We start from the raw sequence: 18,708 nt of genomic DNA, 5'->3' as shown, positions 1-18,708 counted from the left end.
TAAATGAATGAACACTTCTGTAGAATACCTTAAAGAGAGCACATAAAGATGAACATAGTGAGATCTTCAGGCTGGGAACTCAGTGTACATAAACGTTGTACCAAATGTAATCAACTTTCAAAGGCTAAAACTATCTACTCTAAATTAACGGAACCATTAAACTTCTTTAGAGCAAACAAAGCAATTAGTTCCTGCTCTGTATTTGCAGCTTGTGCTAATGCATTTTGAATAGAGACCATTGAACGTGTTTATAATGATTATTTTTCAGGGTTTTAACTCTCTATTGTGTGCAAAGATCTCTTAGAGAATTGAAAAATAAAAGTTTCCCCTTAGTGATTTTGCCATTTTCCATTTGTCAAACATTGATTTTTGTGCATCTAATAGAGGCTGAAATTAGTGCTTTTTTCCCCTTCCTTTCTTTTCTCTTCTTTCTCTTTATTTTTAGTGTTGTTTACTTCTCATTTGTATACCATCATTATCATTTTTCAAGCTGCCAGTGAGCTCCAGGATTGAGGTATGAGTGAACTCACTCTCTGAAGTCTGCACTGGGAATATGAGCAGGTATTGGCTACTGGTTTGGCTATTATTGCCTTTAGAATTTTTCAATGAAAAAAGTTAAATATAGGATACAAGACCCAGTAAATAAAATTTTAAAAATAAAAATTAAGAAAATTATTATTTTCATATTTTTGAAAGATTAAGAGTTCATAAAGACTCAAAAGAAAATATTCAGAATTAAAAACCCTACTCTCTTATTCAATAATGTATATGACTCTCAGTAGCTTTACATGATGGTAGCTGACTCTTCACTCTGATCTTGGAGGGCACATTTGGAGCAGCCCTGGTAAAGACTTGTGATAAGGGAGTCACAGTGGACATTCAGGGGACAACCTGCTGGCTAGCTTGGAAGTGTCTGCAAAGCAGATGTTAACACTTGGGTGTATGCTTATGAAAACACATTTTTTTTTCTGCTTTAGTTTTCATCATTGGGATTGACTATGAAATTCTAAAACTGGTAATAAATCTAGAAGAATATACTTTATCAAAAGTAAGAACTCTGGCTTTTGAGGGAGGCTACTGCTTTGATCACAAGAAAAGGAATGTGATGAATTTGGAAAGTCAAGAAGGAAAAGTGGTGATATTTTAACAAATAAAGCTTGCTCAGAGATCAGAGTGGGAAACTAGTCACTAGCTAGCTACAGAGTCCAGGCAGTGGTGGCACACACCTTTAATCCCAACACTTGGGAAGCAGAGGCAGATCTCTGTGAGTTCAAGGCCATTCTAGGCTACACAAGATTGATCCAGTCTAGAAGAGAAACAGAGCCAGGTGGTGGTGGCTCACACCTTTAATCCCAATACTTGAGATCACATGCCTTTAATACCAGCACTAGGGAGGTGGCATATGGCTGGGCAGAGAGAGGAATATAAGGCAGGAGGAGACAGGATCTCAGACCATTCAATCTGAGGATTCATGGAGACAGGATCTTGCCTTCCTTGATCTGAGGATTCAGTCTGAGGATTTTGTAGAGGTTAAGAACTAGTGGCTCTGATCTTTCAGCTTTCACCCCTAATATCTGACTCGGGGTTTTTATTATTAAGGCTAATTAGAATTCGAGCTACAAAGAAAAGATTAGAAGGTATTCATTTCAAAATAAGACAACAATGGACTTAAAATGTGTGAATGGCAAGGCACGTGGTTTTCCCCTGTGGACAGGCTCCTGAAGGATATCCTGAAACATGTCAGTGTCTTACATGGCTTTTCACCAGCATAATTTGCAGTTGGTGGAAATATGTGCAATATAGTATAGTAGCTACATGCTCTTGAGCACCAGAAGTATGGATAAAGTATGGTTGGGAATTTTGAATTTTCATGTTAATTGTAAAATTTGAGTATATATATATATAAAACTCAGAAGCTACCCGTATGGCCAGCACAGTGAAGGTACAGTTATTAAACAGGTGAGGGCATGACTGCATGCATCCTACTGTGTACTGTCTCCTATCCTTCCTACAGATATTATGTATGTTTTCCTCCTCATTCTTACTTCATCTCTGCTTGCTCTGTTTGCATGTCCTCTTTTTACTTATTAATTTGAAGCTTTCACAGTTTTACTAATATTTAAACTCCGTGGATCCTAACAGCACTCCAACTCCCCTCTCCCATCTATTTTCCTTCTGTTTTTCCTCAATTAATCTAATACTAATCTCTATTCTTGCTAAATTTCCCATCCAAATCTAACCTTATCTTAGCACATATTACTCTACCCTTCTTCCTCTATCCCCCAGTAGTTATTGAAGATAAATAGATGATTTTTTTAAGCCAGCCATAAGGATATTTGCATGATGGGACCATCTAACATTGTGGTAGCTGCAATGAATATTTTATACTTACAGTTTTATAGGGCACTGTACTAGTGCCATAAGCAGATTGGTCTAATTTAGACATTGGACTACGTTCTTAGTTTACTGGGGCTATCACAACCTAGTATCACTTGAACATTGAAACCCTTCAGCTGGAAGAAAACAGATAATAAAAACCCAACCAATAAAATAACCCCAGACTCACATGTCACAATCTAGAAGTATAAAGAAGGCAATATTAACCTTGTAAAAATAACAACTCCATAGAAGAGGATTTCAACAAAAGGGAATAAGATAGCATTTCACACAAAAATTAAAAAGGATAATTATAAAAAGTACAGTTAAATCAAAGGTAAAACAAACAAACCCCTTGTTAATTAATTCAAAGAGAATACAAAGAAACAGTTGAACGAATAGAGAAATGAATAGTATGAAAAGGAGAAATCCTTTAAAAATTTTTAAGAAATGTAAAGTTCATTTAGTCATATAGAAACCCAGTAGAATGCTTTAAGAATAGGATGGATCAAGTGGAAGAGAGAGAACCAGGGAGAGATGACAAGAAAGATGAATTAGAATATTCAGACATTGAAAAAGCTTTATCCACAGAGAGACAAACATTAAATAAAACAATCTTGTAAATTTAGTTTTTGGTAGTCCAATTAGACATTGCTCATTTGTTAACTTCTCTCAATCTCCACTTACAATAATTTCTCCTCCTCTTACAAACTGGAGTCTTGGCTGGATCAATAATATATCACCAAGGTAGATGATATCACATATGATGTCAGTAATAATCCAGTAGTGTGTGTTGTCTGGTGTTTGGTATGGAAAGGCGAGGCGTGCTGGTAGCAGCCAACAGTTCCAGTGATAGGCGATGGTTACAAGAAGGAGCCATAGGAGATAGATCCGATCTAGGAAAACACAACATAAGTCGTCCCAATAGCATCACAGACACATTCTAAGAAGTTTCTTTCTCAGTTTAATCAAACTGAAACACTATCTTTATGCATATGTGTGGTGTGTTTGTGTGTGGACATGTGCATATGAATGCATAGAATGTGTATGCACTTGTGTGTAGAGAACAGAAGCTGACGTTAGGTGTCTTCCCTCTGCCATTTCTCACCATATTTTTTGAGGTATAGCCTCTCAGTTCACCTACTGGCTAGACCGGCTAGCTAGCAAACTTTGGCGATCCATCTACTCAATTGCTAGGATTATACATGCACTACCAAGACCAGCTTTTGCATGGATGCTACTAATCCAAATTCAGGTTCTTATGCTTGCACAGTAGGCCCTTTATAGACTGAGACTTTGCCCCCAAAACTGGCTTGGGAGATACAGAGTTTGTAGTAAGAACTTCTATGATATATTTAACACAGTTCATTCTTGACCTAGAAGGCACCGTCTGTACAAAAAGAAGCAAAATGATAGTATCACTTCCCCAAAAGTGGACAGTGTCTATTTTGTACTTTGACCAGACTGAATTTATTCTGGGAAGTAACTTTACTGTTTGGATTCTGGAAAGTAGAATCCTGGAAAATTTAGATATATCATTGCTAAGGTCTTCCTGAAGCAAAGCATCTTTGGTACTCATAATTAATGCTTGCCCGTGATAAGTAGGAGAAAGACCTTCACCCTGCCAGAAGAGGGTTGGCTTTGAGCAGGAGAATGGAGAGCTGGCTCACTGAGCCAACCAGTGTCCCTTTACATGTTCCTTTCATTTGCTTCTGGGAGGATGTAGGAGAGAATCTGCTTAATTAGAGTAATTAGCTTAGTGAAGCCACGGAAGAAGACAGGATATATATTTATGATATATATGTACATGTATATACATATATATACATATATTTATACCTATGTGTGTATGTTTGTGTGTGTGTGTGTGTGTGCATATTTCCAAGTTCTTTAGAGCTTTCTTTTCAAAGATTTTTTTTGGGTCAGGAAATGCCCTGGCCTAGGTTTTAAAACAGGCAGGAGTATTTTATATCTTGTGTCTTCAATGGAGAAAGAAAAACAAACCTTTTAAGATCTCATAGTTTAAATTATGCTTTCAAGATAGCTAACACTGCAAAAACTGAAGCTTTCTGTACTTCTGTGTCAAGGGGGTTCTGGTGACTGCCGGCCTTCCCTGGAATTTCCATCACTGGTACCTGTGTATGGATCTATGCTTCTAGGAAGTCTCATTCTTTTAAGGTACTCTTTTGCAGGTACCCTCTGGAGTTTGCAAGACAACATGCCATGGTGATGTTCTTCTAGTTTAGAGTTCTGGTCTTGTGTTGGTGATACCTCTGTAGACTTCACTTTATAGGAAAAAAAAGAGGAAATATTTTAGTAAGTTAACATTGGTTAGCTTGATGAGAAAAACATTTGTTTTTGATGAAATTAGAATCTTTGAAAATCTTCTCTGTGTAGGCAAGCAAAGCAAAACTCTCCTGTTTAAACTAATGACCTTTTTTATATGTATTATAAAATATCATGTTGTACACCCTAAATATATACAAAAATGAGATAAAACAGTGAAATATATGAAAAATGCTGAATAAAATAAATTTAAGCTAAAATTTTGGACATACCAGGTTAAAATTCACAAGGCATCACAGATCAAATGTTTCCCATACCACATGGTTAGCTCTGAAGTTACAACACATCTTTCATACATAGCTTTTGAGTTATGGGTAAACAAATTTCAAAATATTGTTTTCAATATACATTTATCAAACGGTGATTTATTTTAATCTTACTCTTCAAACATTAACTACTGTATAATGCATAGTATGCTTTGAAAATAGTTTCCCTCAAGTCTACATCATTTCATTATAATTAGATTTGAAGATATTTATCTGTTCTTAACATTCATTTTTCTTCTTTCTCTCTTTAAATATTGGGCAACTATCAATCATAATATATATTATTTTGTACTATGTTGTTGTTATTCTTTTCTCATACCCATATTTCAGTAATTACTAAGAATGTTGATGATTCTCCCTCCCTCCTGTGACTATTTTTCATCTCCCTTTTCTCCATTAATTATTTCTGTATTTTGTAATACGCATTTTGTATAATATGGGTATTGGTTAATATTAACAATAGTACCCGTAGAAGGCATTGCTGGTGGCTTCTGCACATTGTCTGGGCCTAGAGATCACCCTATGTGAATGCCCTATGCTTTTCTCCCTCAAAGTTTTCTTGAGCAGTTGTGACAAGTTCAAGGGAGTCAAGAGCATGCTCTAGGAGCAATCAGACCTTGTGATTTATCCCTCCTCCTTCTGTTTTTGTTGTATGTGATCTGTGTCTGATGTGTGTGAGCACTGGTGTGCACCTGTAAGAAGGTGTGTATAGAAGACAGAGGCCAAGTTTCATGAGTCAGCTCTCACCTTCTACTTTGTTTTGAGGCAGTGTCTCTCTTGTTTCTGCTGCTTAGCCTTCTAGGCTAGCTGGCCTGTGAACTTCTGGATGATTTTTCTGTCTATTTCTCCCATGTTGCTGTATGAGGGCTGGGATTACAGATGCATGCTACTTCCAGATTTTCACACAGGTTCTGGGAATCTGAATTCTGGTTGTTGGGCTGTGCAGTAAGTGAATTTTACTCCCTTAGTCATCACCTATTAGTTTTTGTTTTACTGTTTTATTTTGAGACAGAATCTCTTATGTCTTAGGCTGCCTTCAAACTGGCTATGTAGTTGAGGATAGCTACTGATTTTCTTGCTTGTCTCCCCCCACCCCCCAAGTGCTGTAATTATACACCTGGTCTATACAGTGTTAGTGATCAAACCCTCAATGCACAATGGGCTTTGTGCATTCCAAGCAAGACTTTGCTAGCCTGGTGCTAACTTTTCATGATAGTCACTTTATCTATTTTCCTTTTATTCCTTGTGCTTTTCTTATTGCCTTTGTTTTTGGTATTGTGGATTGAGCTTGTGCCCTTGCACAAGCTAGGCTTGTACTCTACCACTGAGCTATGTGTACATCTCCACCCATTTTTGTGCAAAGTGTGTGAGTAATCATTTGTATGTGGTTGCACGTGTATATATTGTATATATGAATGTGCATTACATGTATGAATGTGGAAACCAGATGACAAAGTTAGGTGTCAGTTTTCAAGCACATTCTGCATTTTCTTTTTGAGATAGCATCTTTCACTGGCATAAAACTCAAAAAGTAGGTAAGGCTTCCTGGTTAATTAACACCAGGGACCTACTTATCTCCATCTTTTTGGTACTCAAATGAAGAGTTCAACTGTGTGTGTGTGTGTGTGTGTGTGTGTGTGTGTTTAATGTGGGTTCTACTGACTGAACTCTGGTCCTCATTCTTGCAAAGCAAGAACTTTAGCTACAGAGCTACTCCCTAACTCCTTTCTCTTCTTTTCTTGGAGTAACTCTTATTTTCCTGCTATATCCAACCCTGAGGGTTACATTAATGCACCATCACATTAATTTCCTTCTTAGTCTCTTTTTGCTGCTCTCAGATCTCTGAATAACTCTCTCTCTCTCTCTCTTTCTCTCTCTCTCTCTCTCTCTCTCTCTCTCTATATATATATATATATATATATATATATATATATATATATATATATATATTTGTCTCAGGAACTGCTTTTCTGGGATCTAAGCTGAATAATTGTCCAAATATATGTTCTCATATAACTTCCTTCTCACTAGTACTTTGAAGGAATAATGCTTACCAGTCCGAGGGCTAGCTTCAGGTGAGGATAAATTCTCATCCTCTTTCAGTTTTCTCTTGTAGAAAGCAGTCCTTTCACGCATCCTTTTCACCAGGTTGTGTAGCTGGGCATCAGCATATCCATTTATAACTGAGCCTTCAAACAGTTTGTTCCTAAAGCTAAATGAGGAAAAAATGGAAATAAGTCCCTGAGGAGATATATACAGTTTTTCTTTATGTACTCAAGATTATTAATTTCTCATTTTTGCAACTGAATAATAAAATGAAAACACTGACATAAAAGGGATCAATTCTGATGGAACATAGATTGCCATTGAAAAATTAGATGCTAGGCACTTGTTTTAGTAGCACATATGCTATTAGAAAATGATAGTTCTACAGACAGCAAATGGTCATTCTTGACAACATGGGACCTTAGGACCATGGTTCTATCATTAAACTCTGTCTCCAGAAGAAACAAAGCTGGTAGGGAAGGCAGGACCGAAGATGACACCATGACTTCATAACCCCAGAGATGATGAACATGTGGACTTTGCTCCTAGAGTTAGCACTTGGTACATGGTGTGATTTACTTCAAGATGAGGAGGTGGTAGAGCAGGCTGATAGAATCATGTGAACTCTCTGAAAGATGAATTTCTCTGACTGGCAACAAAACAGGCAGTCAGAGATTCGAAGTGTGAAGGGGAGGTTACTGGATAGAAATTCCCCAACCCATGGGAGTTTTTGAAGAAGGGAGTCACTGATAAGAATTTTAGATCTTCATTGACAGTGACTTTTAAATAGCTATTAGTAAGAAAACAGGATGTTAGTTCTATAACTTCAAGGATCTGAGGCTTTTTTTTTAGTGTTTTCAAAGTTCTAGTTCTTTTGCATTTCCATGTTAGAAGAATGTATTTTTGAATTCTTTGTGTCTTTCACATCATGCATCTTGATCCCATTTATCTCCTTGTTCCTTTGTATCTGCCATCTTCACTTACAACCCTACCATTCCAAAATAAAATAAAATAAAATTTAAGAAAAAAAAAGAAAGAAGATATAATCAAGAGAATCTTATCATGGAAACTGTAGTGTGACACAATAAGTCAACAGTTAACTCTTTTATGCACACGTCTTTACTTACAAGTGTTCATTGCAAAGGGTCACTGATCTGCCTTGAGGCCTCTAGTTTCTGCTACACTATGATGCTAGGCCCTTACTGGGACTCCTCTTGGATATCCCACTGTTACCCTGTGTCATGAACATCTTACAGCCTTAGGTCTGCCAAACTGGCCCATTCACTTGCTCCAACAGATCATAGATGAGGTGAATGTTGGGGTGGGTCAACTCATAACCCTAGTTCTGGGCCTAGGTAGTTTCAGGGTTGGTCAGCCCTCCAGGTCTTCTCCATTCTCATGACCAAGGTAAGCTCTGTGGCATTGCCCTGGCTAGTTCACCCCTTGCAGCAGTGAGCAAGGGAGGGACTGGTTCCCATACTTTTATGACATCAGTGTAAGCTCTCCCACATCTACAGCAGCAGGGCCAGTTCTACTATGTTGCCTAGGCAAGGTGCGGGGACCACTCTTCAGAGTTCTGCAGCTGGTGAAAGTCAAAGACAGATCTCCTACTCTTATGATCTCCAGGCAAGCTCTCATACCTACCACAGGCATCGAGGGGGGCATCTCTCCCCACCTCCCATGCCACCATGTGGTAGACAACGAGGGGGCGAGGCCAGGTCTCCCAAGCTCACAATCTAAGTACTGGTTCACCTGTACTCGGGAACTTCTATCCCTACCTTCTCCCTCAATGTGTGTATAAATACTTTCAGATCTCCAGGCTATTGTTTTTCTATTCCTTCCTTTTTTCCTTCCTTCCTCCCTCCTTTACTCCCTCCTTCCTTCTTCTTCTTCTTCTCCTCCTCCTCCTCCTCCTCCTCCTCCTCCTCCTCCTCCTCCTCCTCCTCCTTCTTTCTTGGTGTTTTTGAGAAGACAGGGTTTCTCTATGTAGGCCTGGATGCCCTGGAATTCACTAGTTCAAGCTAGCCTCAACTAACAGAGATATGCCAGCCTCTGCCTCCTGAGTCCTAGAATTAAAGGTAAGTGCCCAGATTGTTATTCCTTAAAATTATCATTCATGCTTCTTTCAGAGGTCAAAGCTTATGGCTACTTTTTCAAGTGGCTTGAACCAAGAGAAAGCAAGTACCCACTGTAACAAAGAGTAAGTATAAATTTCAAGACTCACTTCTAATGACCTAATTCTACCAGTTAGGTTCAATACCCTAAATGTTTCACAGCTTCCTAAAAATGGTGCCACCAGCTGGAAACAAGGTTTTCACACAAGAACCTACACAGTGGTATGTATCCCTGCTAAGGTTTCTATTGATGTAAAAAGACACGTGATCATGGCAACTTTTATAAAGGAAAATATTTAAAAGGGGCTGGCTACAGTTTCAGAGGTGTAGTCCATTACAGTCATGGTGGGAGAGAAGATGACATGCAGGAAGACATGGTGCTAGAGAAGAAGTCAAGAGTTCTATATCCAGGTTGGCAGATAGCAGGAAGAGAGATATTGGGCCTGGTTTAAATATTTGAAACCCCAAAGTCCACACCCAATGACATAGATCGTAAAAGAAGGCTATACCTACTCTTACAAGACTACATTTTCTAATAATATCACTCCCTATGAACCTATGGGGGCCATTTTCATTAAACCACCACAGGGCCATTAAGACTTAAATCATAATATAGGCATTTGTCTGTAGTGGGTGCATGAAAAATAAATGAGGTCTTATGTTGCTATGTCTATTCAGTTAAAAGTGTCCACTGGACCTTGAGTAATAAAGTCATGTTTGTGTTACCCAGGAGGCATTAAAAATATAGTTCTGAAGGCAAGAACTTGATGGTCATCAGTTCAAGGGATATTGGAGGAAACTTACGTGGATAGAATAATCTCAGACTGTGCAATCTCAGGACAAGGGCAGCATCTTTTTTATGGTCTGGGAGACTTAGGACAAGATAGATTTTTAATGATTACTTATTCAATAAACCTTCTACTTCTTACTTGTTATTTGACCTTATTTTATTTGCTCCAATGGTTCAAAATTCTATAAAAAAGCATAGTTGAGTGCTGTTGGATCATTAATTATAAAATCAGGTACTAAAACTGTCAAAATGTCTAATTCAAGCAAGACCTGAGATCTGAGGCAAATATTTCTCCTTTCCTGAAGTATCTATAAGCCCCAACTGACTATGGAATTGCCACATAACAACACCAGTTTATATTGTGTGAATGTACCTTATGGGCAACCATGGAAATAGAATTAGAAAGTATGGTAGTATTTCACACATGTCAAATATATTTCCACTGTTACATATTTTTGGGAGTGTTGACTGCAACATCAATGTGTCAGCCCATTTTCTTTTCTTTTTCTTCTGATTCTCTTCCAGAGGATGTAAGGCCCTTCTTCTCTGCCTAGGTACAGATAGAAACTACAGACTTGTTTTTCTTTAGGTTATTTTGTGACTGAATAGAAAAAGGCAAATGGAGATGAGGAGACTCATGTTTCACGAAGTAAAGGTGCTTGGGGGTAAAGGAGGAGCAATGGCAGTGTTGAGAACTCCAGTCTGTATGTCCTATTACACATTGAACATCCATCCTCATGAGTATGCAATGACAGCTTTGGTAAATGGAAAACGCTTTAACACATTCTGATATATAAACACAGAAAGGAAGTGTTCTTGGATCACTATCTTACGTCGTGTGGATCTCTGTTATGCCACCCAGCTCATCAGGCTTGGCCGTATCACCTGTACCAGGTGAATCATCTTGAGTGATGTAGGGAGAAATAGCTTTAAGAAGCTGATGGAAAAAGGTCAAATTATAATTATTTATTTCTTCAATTCGATCAGAAGTGTCCTCATAACTTAAAATTGAACAAATGACAGACCTCAGGGTTTGCAGAGGCTTTTGCCTCCCAGGAAGTAAATCTTAGCAAGACCTGGATGGATGGGATTCAGGCCCTCAGTACTGAAATGTTGCAATGAGGCCATTTGTTGGTTCCTGGCCACCCGGCAGCTCAGACCCAAAATAATCACACAGAAACCATATTATTTGCAATACTGTTTGGCCGATAGCTTAAGCGTATTTCTGGCTAACTCATAGCCTAAACTAACCCATCTCTATTAATCTGTGTATTGCCATGTAGCTGTGGCTTGCTGGGTAAACTTACGGCGTCTGTGTCTGGTGGGGCTACATGGCTTCTCTCTGACTCTGCCATTCTTTCTCCCAGCGCTCAGCTTAGTTTTCCTTGTCTACTTCTATTCCCTGCACAGGCCCAAGAAAGTTTCTTTATTAACCAATACTATTCACAGCATACAGAAGGGAATCCCACATCATCGAAATGTAGGAAATAACTAATTGAAGAAGATGAATTGGAAAGAAAAGCTCATCATTTACATGTGGACACTGATGTATCAGATTTAAGATGAGCTGGGGACATGGCTTAGCTATTAAGAGTGCAAGCCGTTATACCAGAGGACCAGATCTGGGTGGCTCACAGCCATCTGTAACCCTAACTTCAGGGACTTCAACACTGTGTTCTAGCCTCTAAGCATGCATAAATATACAGATGCACAGACATCTACATATAAATAAAGTAAGATCTTAATTAAGTTCTCTAGTTTAAGGTTGTATTTTTAAGATTTTATTTTTGTTTCATTTATTTTAATTTTTAACATAAAATTGTCCATATATGAAGTACACTGATGATTCGATTTGTGTATGTAATTTGTAATGATTAAAATGAGTTTTCTTTATAATTTCTTTAAACACTTTAATTAGGACTTTTTTTTTCCTATCTAACTGTGTCTGGGGAGCTGCTGTCCAATTTCTCTCTATCTGTGTGTTCCTTACCTAATGATCACTATTATATTAACTTCTCTCTCTCTCTCTCTCTCTCTCTCTCTCTCTCTCTCTCTCTCTCTCTCTCTCTCTCTCTCTCTTTCTCTCTCTCTCTCTCTCTCTCTCTAAAAAAAAAGATTTATTATGTATACAGTAGTCTGCCTGCACAAATGCTTTCAGGCCAGAAGAGAGCACCAGATCACGTTACAGATGGTTGTGAGCCACCATGTGGTCGCTGGGATTGAATTCAGGACCTCTGGAAGAGCATCCAGTGCTCTTAACCTCTGAGCTATTTCTCTAGTTCTTCAGATAAGTTCTTAAAGGAGATATTTAAAATGCACCTTTAGAGAAAAATTGTGCTTTATTATAAATGGTAGACAAAGAAAATAACATGAGCAAAAAAGTATTTTTTGTGGTCTTTAGAGTGAAATAAAGATTTAAACCTAGGCTCCAAAATTATAGATCACTGAAAGGTCTGTAGACATGTGTGCAAACCATAGCAGAATTCTGAGAGAGGAAATAATGAGCTCTTTTAGGAAATATGCTGTACAAAAAAATTATTATTTTTTTGTGATAAAGAGGAAGTATGGTTTGAAGAACGTCCATGTGTACATGTGGTGATGTGGCAGAGGTTGTAGAGATTCATCTTCAGGCTAAGAAATGACATGGATTGCCAGTAGACACCACAAGCAGAGAGAACAAAACACACACACACACACACGCACGCACACACACATATACAGACACATGTGCATGCACACACACAGAGCAGCCTATAACCTTTTCATCTTCAGGCCTCCAAGAAGACACACCTTTTTAGAACCTGCAGTTTACAACGTCTGTATCCATACCTGTCAGAGTCAAGTTCTGTTATTTAAAGCATCTCGATCTGTGCTCATTTGTCCTGGCAGGCCTAGGAAACTAACAGAGTTAGCCACAGGTATGATTGTGACTCCACGTGGGCATCTAGGACGGAGTTGTAAGAGAACTCTATTCAGTGTATGGTAAACTGGAGGTATGAATTAAGAACGAAGACCTCTTTAAATGTATTTCATATGATGGAAGAATCACTGACCGAGAAGACATGGTGGAAATTTTTCTGTGGGTGAGATTACCAGTAAGAGCCTACATGGAATAAGAAAAGATTAGGATTCATCACCCTGGAACTTGTTGACGCTTAAAGAGTAGCATAAAAAGAAGGAACTTAGAAGCAGCAAGTAGAAAGCTAGGTCTCAGAGAAAGCAATGCCACCAAGTTTGAAAACGGAGGTCAATGATGTCTTAGACTGTACGCAAAGCAGGGACAGGAGGACTTTAATTTGTAGCAAGGAAGCTTTTATCGGTGATATTTAAAATAATTGGTAAGGAAAAATTGTAAGGTCACCAAATTTTGTCATTTTCTCCCCCATTTTAAAGCATTTTGTTTTAAAAAATTCGCACAGAACATGCATTTGTTCTTCAAATAATATTTTGGATTTGATTCATTATATTTGAAGCTTGCTTAACAGTAGTACTTTTTTCTCTAATGAAATCTTGAGTAAACTTTGACTTTTTCAAACTTTACTTTGATAAAATCCTCTCAAGAAGTAATTCACTTATCAGTGCCTTCTGTAATTTTTAAAAAAATACAAGGTGGTTAAATTCCTTGGAAAAATGCTATTTCTATCTTGTTGAGTTGCATATAGGAATTATACAAACAGAAACATATTCTAACTTGGAATCTTTTGGGGAGAGAGAGGAGCAGGTTTTTTTTTATTTGCCTTATTTGTGAAATAAAGATAAATTTAGATAGCTGTCCTCAAAAGCTATATTTGGTTAAAAGAAAAAACCACCTGGTTTGCTATACTTCTGAATTAAAGTAATTAGAATGATGTAAGATTCTGAATTTTACTAAAATATCTTGCTGTTTACCATAAAGCCTCCAAATTTTAAAGAAATTTTGGGAGTACAAATTTAACAGCCAGTCTCTTCTTACATTCATTCCTAAGTGCTATGGATTCTGACTATTTATAAGGTTTCATATATGCATATGGCATTGTTTGCACACATTAGTTTATACATATGGTAATGGGCATGTGTATATTATGGCATATACTTTCCTAGACTCAATGGTTTTTGATCTAGCTATAACATACCATGATACTTTTATGTCTTCTAGGCTTGTCTCCTGTCTCCCCAGAAAGGATCTACTCTTTAGAGAATTGCTTCTATTACTTTGTAAATGCTGGGCCTTATGGCCATGATGTGATTTTTATTTGTGAACCACTAATTAGTGACCCATAAATGTGACTAACCCTATTAAAAGTTAGATAATTCTTTAAAAGTAATAAAATAATAAAAACATTATTACATAGATTGTTAATACTGACATATTTCATTTCAATATTGGTTAAATTTCAGACAGCAGCAAGAAACAAGTACAGTGACTTTTAATTTTAAAAATTACTTCAAAATACTTTTATTTATTTATTATTATGGAGAATTTTATTCACAAATATAATGTATTTTGATAATATCCTCTTCTACTCCCTCTCTTTGACTTCCCAATATTCCCCAACTAATTTTTCCCTTCATGTCCTCTTTTTAGAAACCCACTGAGGGCCTGGAGAAATGGCACAGTGGCTTAGAGCACTCATTGCTCATCAGAGGACTCAGATTTTACTCCCAGGACCCATATGGCTGCCCACAATGATCCCTAACTTCAGTTCCTGGGGTTCCAATGTCCTCCACAGACACCAGATACACAAATTGCACACATAGATATACATAGCCAAAACATTCACACATATGAAATAAAATAAAATAATCAAACAATCATACCCACTGAGTCTATTTAGGATTGCCTGTATGTGCATGGGTGTAGAGCCTACTAGAAAATGGGTAGCCTATTAGGGGCAGCATACGATGACTAAATTTTTATCATTTATTTTCTGGCCTTAAAGGGTCAAAAGAAATGTATTCACAAGTGTTTCTGAAAAATGTTGTCTTGGGGATGTTCTGATATGCCTTGTAAATATGCCTTTCTTACACATTTATTAGACAGATTCATTACTATATTTTCTTTGGTTCAAAAAACACAGCATTCTACATTTATTTTGTTATCTCTTTAGTCAATTCTATTCTTTTCTATTTTATATACACCTATGCTTGTGTTTACTTATACACTTATTAAAAGTACCTTAATATTTTCATTTTAAAGTAGCTTTAATAACATGTGAATAAAGATGCTATGATGAAACCCTATGCTTTGCATGCTAACCTAAAAATAAAATGTAAAATTTGTTCTACTAGAATATGTTATGGCCTGAAATTTGTGCCCACAAAATTCATGTGATGAGGCCCTTATACATAATGTGACTTATGCAGAGATGGGCCCATTAGGGAGCTTAAATGAAGTCCTATGTGGAGTGTCCCAAGTGTGTCAGGATTGGCAATCTTACCAGAAGAGGGGAGATAGCAGAGTGCCTTCTCTCTGCACACGAAGAGAAGAACCATGTGAACCACAGAAAGAAGGTGACTTCTCCAAGACAGAGAACAGTCCTCACTAGAACTGATGCCAACCCTGATGGCATCTTGCTCATAGCCTTCTTGCCATCTGCACTACAAGAAAATAGATTTTTGTGGTTTAATCCATTCAATCAGTGCCATAAATCTCAGAAGACTAAAATGAAAGAGAAAACCACTAAATCCCTCAAGGAGAGAAAAGAGTGGCTTCTTTCATTGATACCAGGTGTTATGGTATGGATTTTAAATGTCCTTCAAAGGCTTCTTGTTAAAGAGCTGGTCTTTGACATTGTTGGGACCCCGTGAAACCTTCAGACAGAGCAGTTTGATAGAAAGAGGTTAGATCTTTGGAAGCATGCACAAGAAGGGACGTTGAGTCATTAGACCTTTCTTGCTCTGCTCTCTTTGTTTCTTCACTGCCAGGAATTTGAGCAGCTTCTCTGCATGCTGCCCAAGACCCTAAAGCAATAACTCTCCAATCATAGGTCTGCACCTCTGAACAAACCAGTTGAATAAATACTCTCTCCCCTTTAGTTGATTTTCTTCAGGTGTTTTCCTGCAGCAACAAAAAGCTAATGCACCAGGAAGATAATTTAGAAGGTAACGAGGTATGAATGGAGGGGAAAGCAAGTAAAGACATCTGGAGTTTTGTTAGCACAGAGGAGCGCTGGTGGAAGTGAGCGTCAGGAACTCTTCTCAGGCTGTGGGTCTGCTCATCTATTAACCAAGCAAAAATTTTCACGAGAACTAATCCCTATGCAGAAGTGCTTACTACACAGAAGAGATACCCTGAGAGAAAGTGAGGCCCTGTTCCCTGCTGTTAAAGCACAGCAATCCCCATCAGTGCTAAAACATGGTGGAAGGATGTTTTGCATTCTGACCCAACTCCCCCCATTAAGAATGAATTAGAGTGAGGCAGAGAACATCAAGAAATAGGTCTCATGAGGAGTTTAATATAGCTCCAACTCCTAAAGCAAATGTGAATCGCCTTGATGCGTTTTTTGTCTCTGCCTTGGCAGAGGTATGTGTGACTGAGGTCTGGGGAATTAAAGGAGGAGCTGGTGGTGCTGACATTGGCTTCATTCATAGGGTTTCCAGTGGAGATGTATGAAGAACTTCTGGCAGGGAGGGGACCCATTCAGAGCAATTGAATAATCTAAATGCAAATGAAGGCAATTTGTAGCAAGAAGGAAATCAAGACTGTGTGAGTCAAAGAAGTAAAATCACATGTGAGCCTCAGAGAAACCAGAAATAGCCCAGAAGGAAATCAGACCAGAGAGAGAGAAGTGGGAACATTGGTAATCAGTCATGCAGATAAGGTTATGATGCTGCATACTGGGGCACTGGACTGCAGAACAAAACTGGTGGTTGTGGTTACCTTTTGGGGCTCGGGAGTATCAGACTGTCTGTCAGTTCCTGATTAATAGGCGTGAGAGGGACTAGTGTTTATGACAGGTTCTTCTTTAAAAGTGAGTGGGGAGCAAATAGCTTTTAGCGATAGACTTCATTGACTGGAAAATATCTGCAGTTTCTTTTCTCTGAAAGTATAAGTAGGAGACATAATTTATACTTCAGGTAGAGAGTTAATGACACTTGATAAAGAATATAGGATGGATATCCTGCATACTGAAGTGAGAGCAGTGCATATATGAGAGCCATTCTTAGTTGCATCTTTTCCTTGTTTAAAATAGAGTTTAGAGGTGAAAGTGAGTCAAAGCGAAGTGTAAGAACCAAACTGCAAACCTTGGTGACAGTGGCTGGGCATGTAAGTGAAATTTAAGTAACATTTTGCTCTCCAATGATGAAAGGATGAAGGGTCTTACGTCTGTTGAGAGGAGGCTGGCAACAAGCAAGACGGAGTCGTAAGAGTCACTGCTAAGCGCAGAAACTCAAGAGCAGCTGTACTGGAAGTCTGTCCCTCTGTATGGAAACTTGTTAAAGATGAAAGCAGCTGGTAATAACTTCCCTTCTTTTTTTAGCGCTCATGTTTTCATGAAGACATCTGTGCTGACGAGGTCACTGCCATACTCTTGATTGCTGTCAGTTGTCTGCTAAGGACAGACTCACAGGTTACTCATGTCACCATTAAAAAGCCACCAGCTGATTTTTTTATAAAGGTGCAAAAGCAGTTTAAAGAAGTAAAGATAGCACTTTTGACATATGGTGCCAAAGTAATTGGATATTCATAAGCAAAAGGATGAATTTCATCTTCAACCTCAGCTATTATATAAAAATTAACGCAAAACAGATCATGGACTTCAAAGTGAAAAGCATAAAGGTATGAAAGCTTTAGAAAACCCTGGGCTCAGGGCTAGCAATCAGTTCTTAAATTTGGCCCAACAGCTCAATCCATGAAAGGAAAAACTGATAAATTGTAACCTGATCAAAATCAGAAACCAAGCATAAAAAATTGTGTTAAGAGGATGAAAAGGCAAGTTATACAGTGGAATATTTACATACTATATATCTGATAATGGTCTAGCCATCTAGAACATATGAGGAATTCTCAAGTTCAATGGTAAGAAAGTAAAACAATCTCATCACAGGATCCGCAAATAATACTTTGTGTTTCACAGAAGAGAACACATACATAACAAAGAAATGCAGGAAAGGTCTCCCAGTATGTTTTAGCCATTAGGAAATGCAAATTAAAAACACACTGAAATATCCTTATGAACTGTATATTCATAGGCAAAAAGGCACCTCTTAGGCTGGCTAAAATCAAAATAGTGACCAAACCAAATACTATTCAGCCTGTGGTTTTGGTCTGTAATTTGCTGCTGAGGATAGACTGGCAGGAGACTAATATCACCATTAAAAGTCACCAGCTGAATTTTTGAAAAAACAATTTAAAAAAGAAAAGATAATAGCCTTTCCAACCAATACACTGTTGTCCAAAATATAAAATGGTATAGCCATCTGGAAACCATTTTGGCATTTTCAAACAGTAGTAAACATGCAATTGCCATGTGACTATGTAACTAGATTCATGGACAATTTTTAGCGAAAGAAAAACATGTTCATATACTATTTCTTTCTAATAACTCTAAACTGAGGATAATGCAGGTGATCTCCACTTGGTGAATGCTTAAACACATTGGTATATCCATGCCATAGAATACTTTTTAGCCGCAAACAAACAAGTAAAAAAAAATCAACAAACACATACAAGCATGCAAACAAGTAGAAATGAAAAATCTAGAGTCAGCATGAAGATTCAGTGGGTAAAGGTATTTGGTGCCTAGGATGACTTGAATTCCATCCCTGGACCCACATTGTGGAAGAACAG

The 18,708-nt window shown here is 37.9% G+C and overlaps 1 protein-coding gene across 1 annotated transcript in view; it reads right to left on the bottom strand.

The window, feature by feature from the left end:
* Cngb3 (cyclic nucleotide gated channel subunit beta 3) overlaps positions 1–18,708 on the bottom strand; it is a 139,011-nt gene that overhangs the window by 71,727 nt on the left and 48,576 nt on the right. The window contains exons 4-6 of the mRNA XM_038348355.1: positions 7,043–7,200; positions 4,512–4,661; positions 3,064–3,272 (exon numbers count right to left, since the gene is read on the bottom strand). Of these exons, the coding sequence (XP_038204283.1) occupies positions 3,064–3,272; positions 4,512–4,661; positions 7,043–7,200 (517 nt within the window). The remainder of the gene's footprint in view (positions 1–3,063; positions 3,273–4,511; positions 4,662–7,042; positions 7,201–18,708) is intronic.

Source organism: Arvicola amphibius, chromosome 11 (assembly GCF_903992535.2).
Source record: "Arvicola amphibius chromosome 11, mArvAmp1.2, whole genome shotgun sequence".
NCBI lineage: Eukaryota > Metazoa > Chordata > Mammalia > Rodentia > Cricetidae > Arvicola > Arvicola amphibius.
Note: the sequence above shows the minus strand (reverse complement) of the source record. Positions and strands in the feature narration are given on the sequence as shown.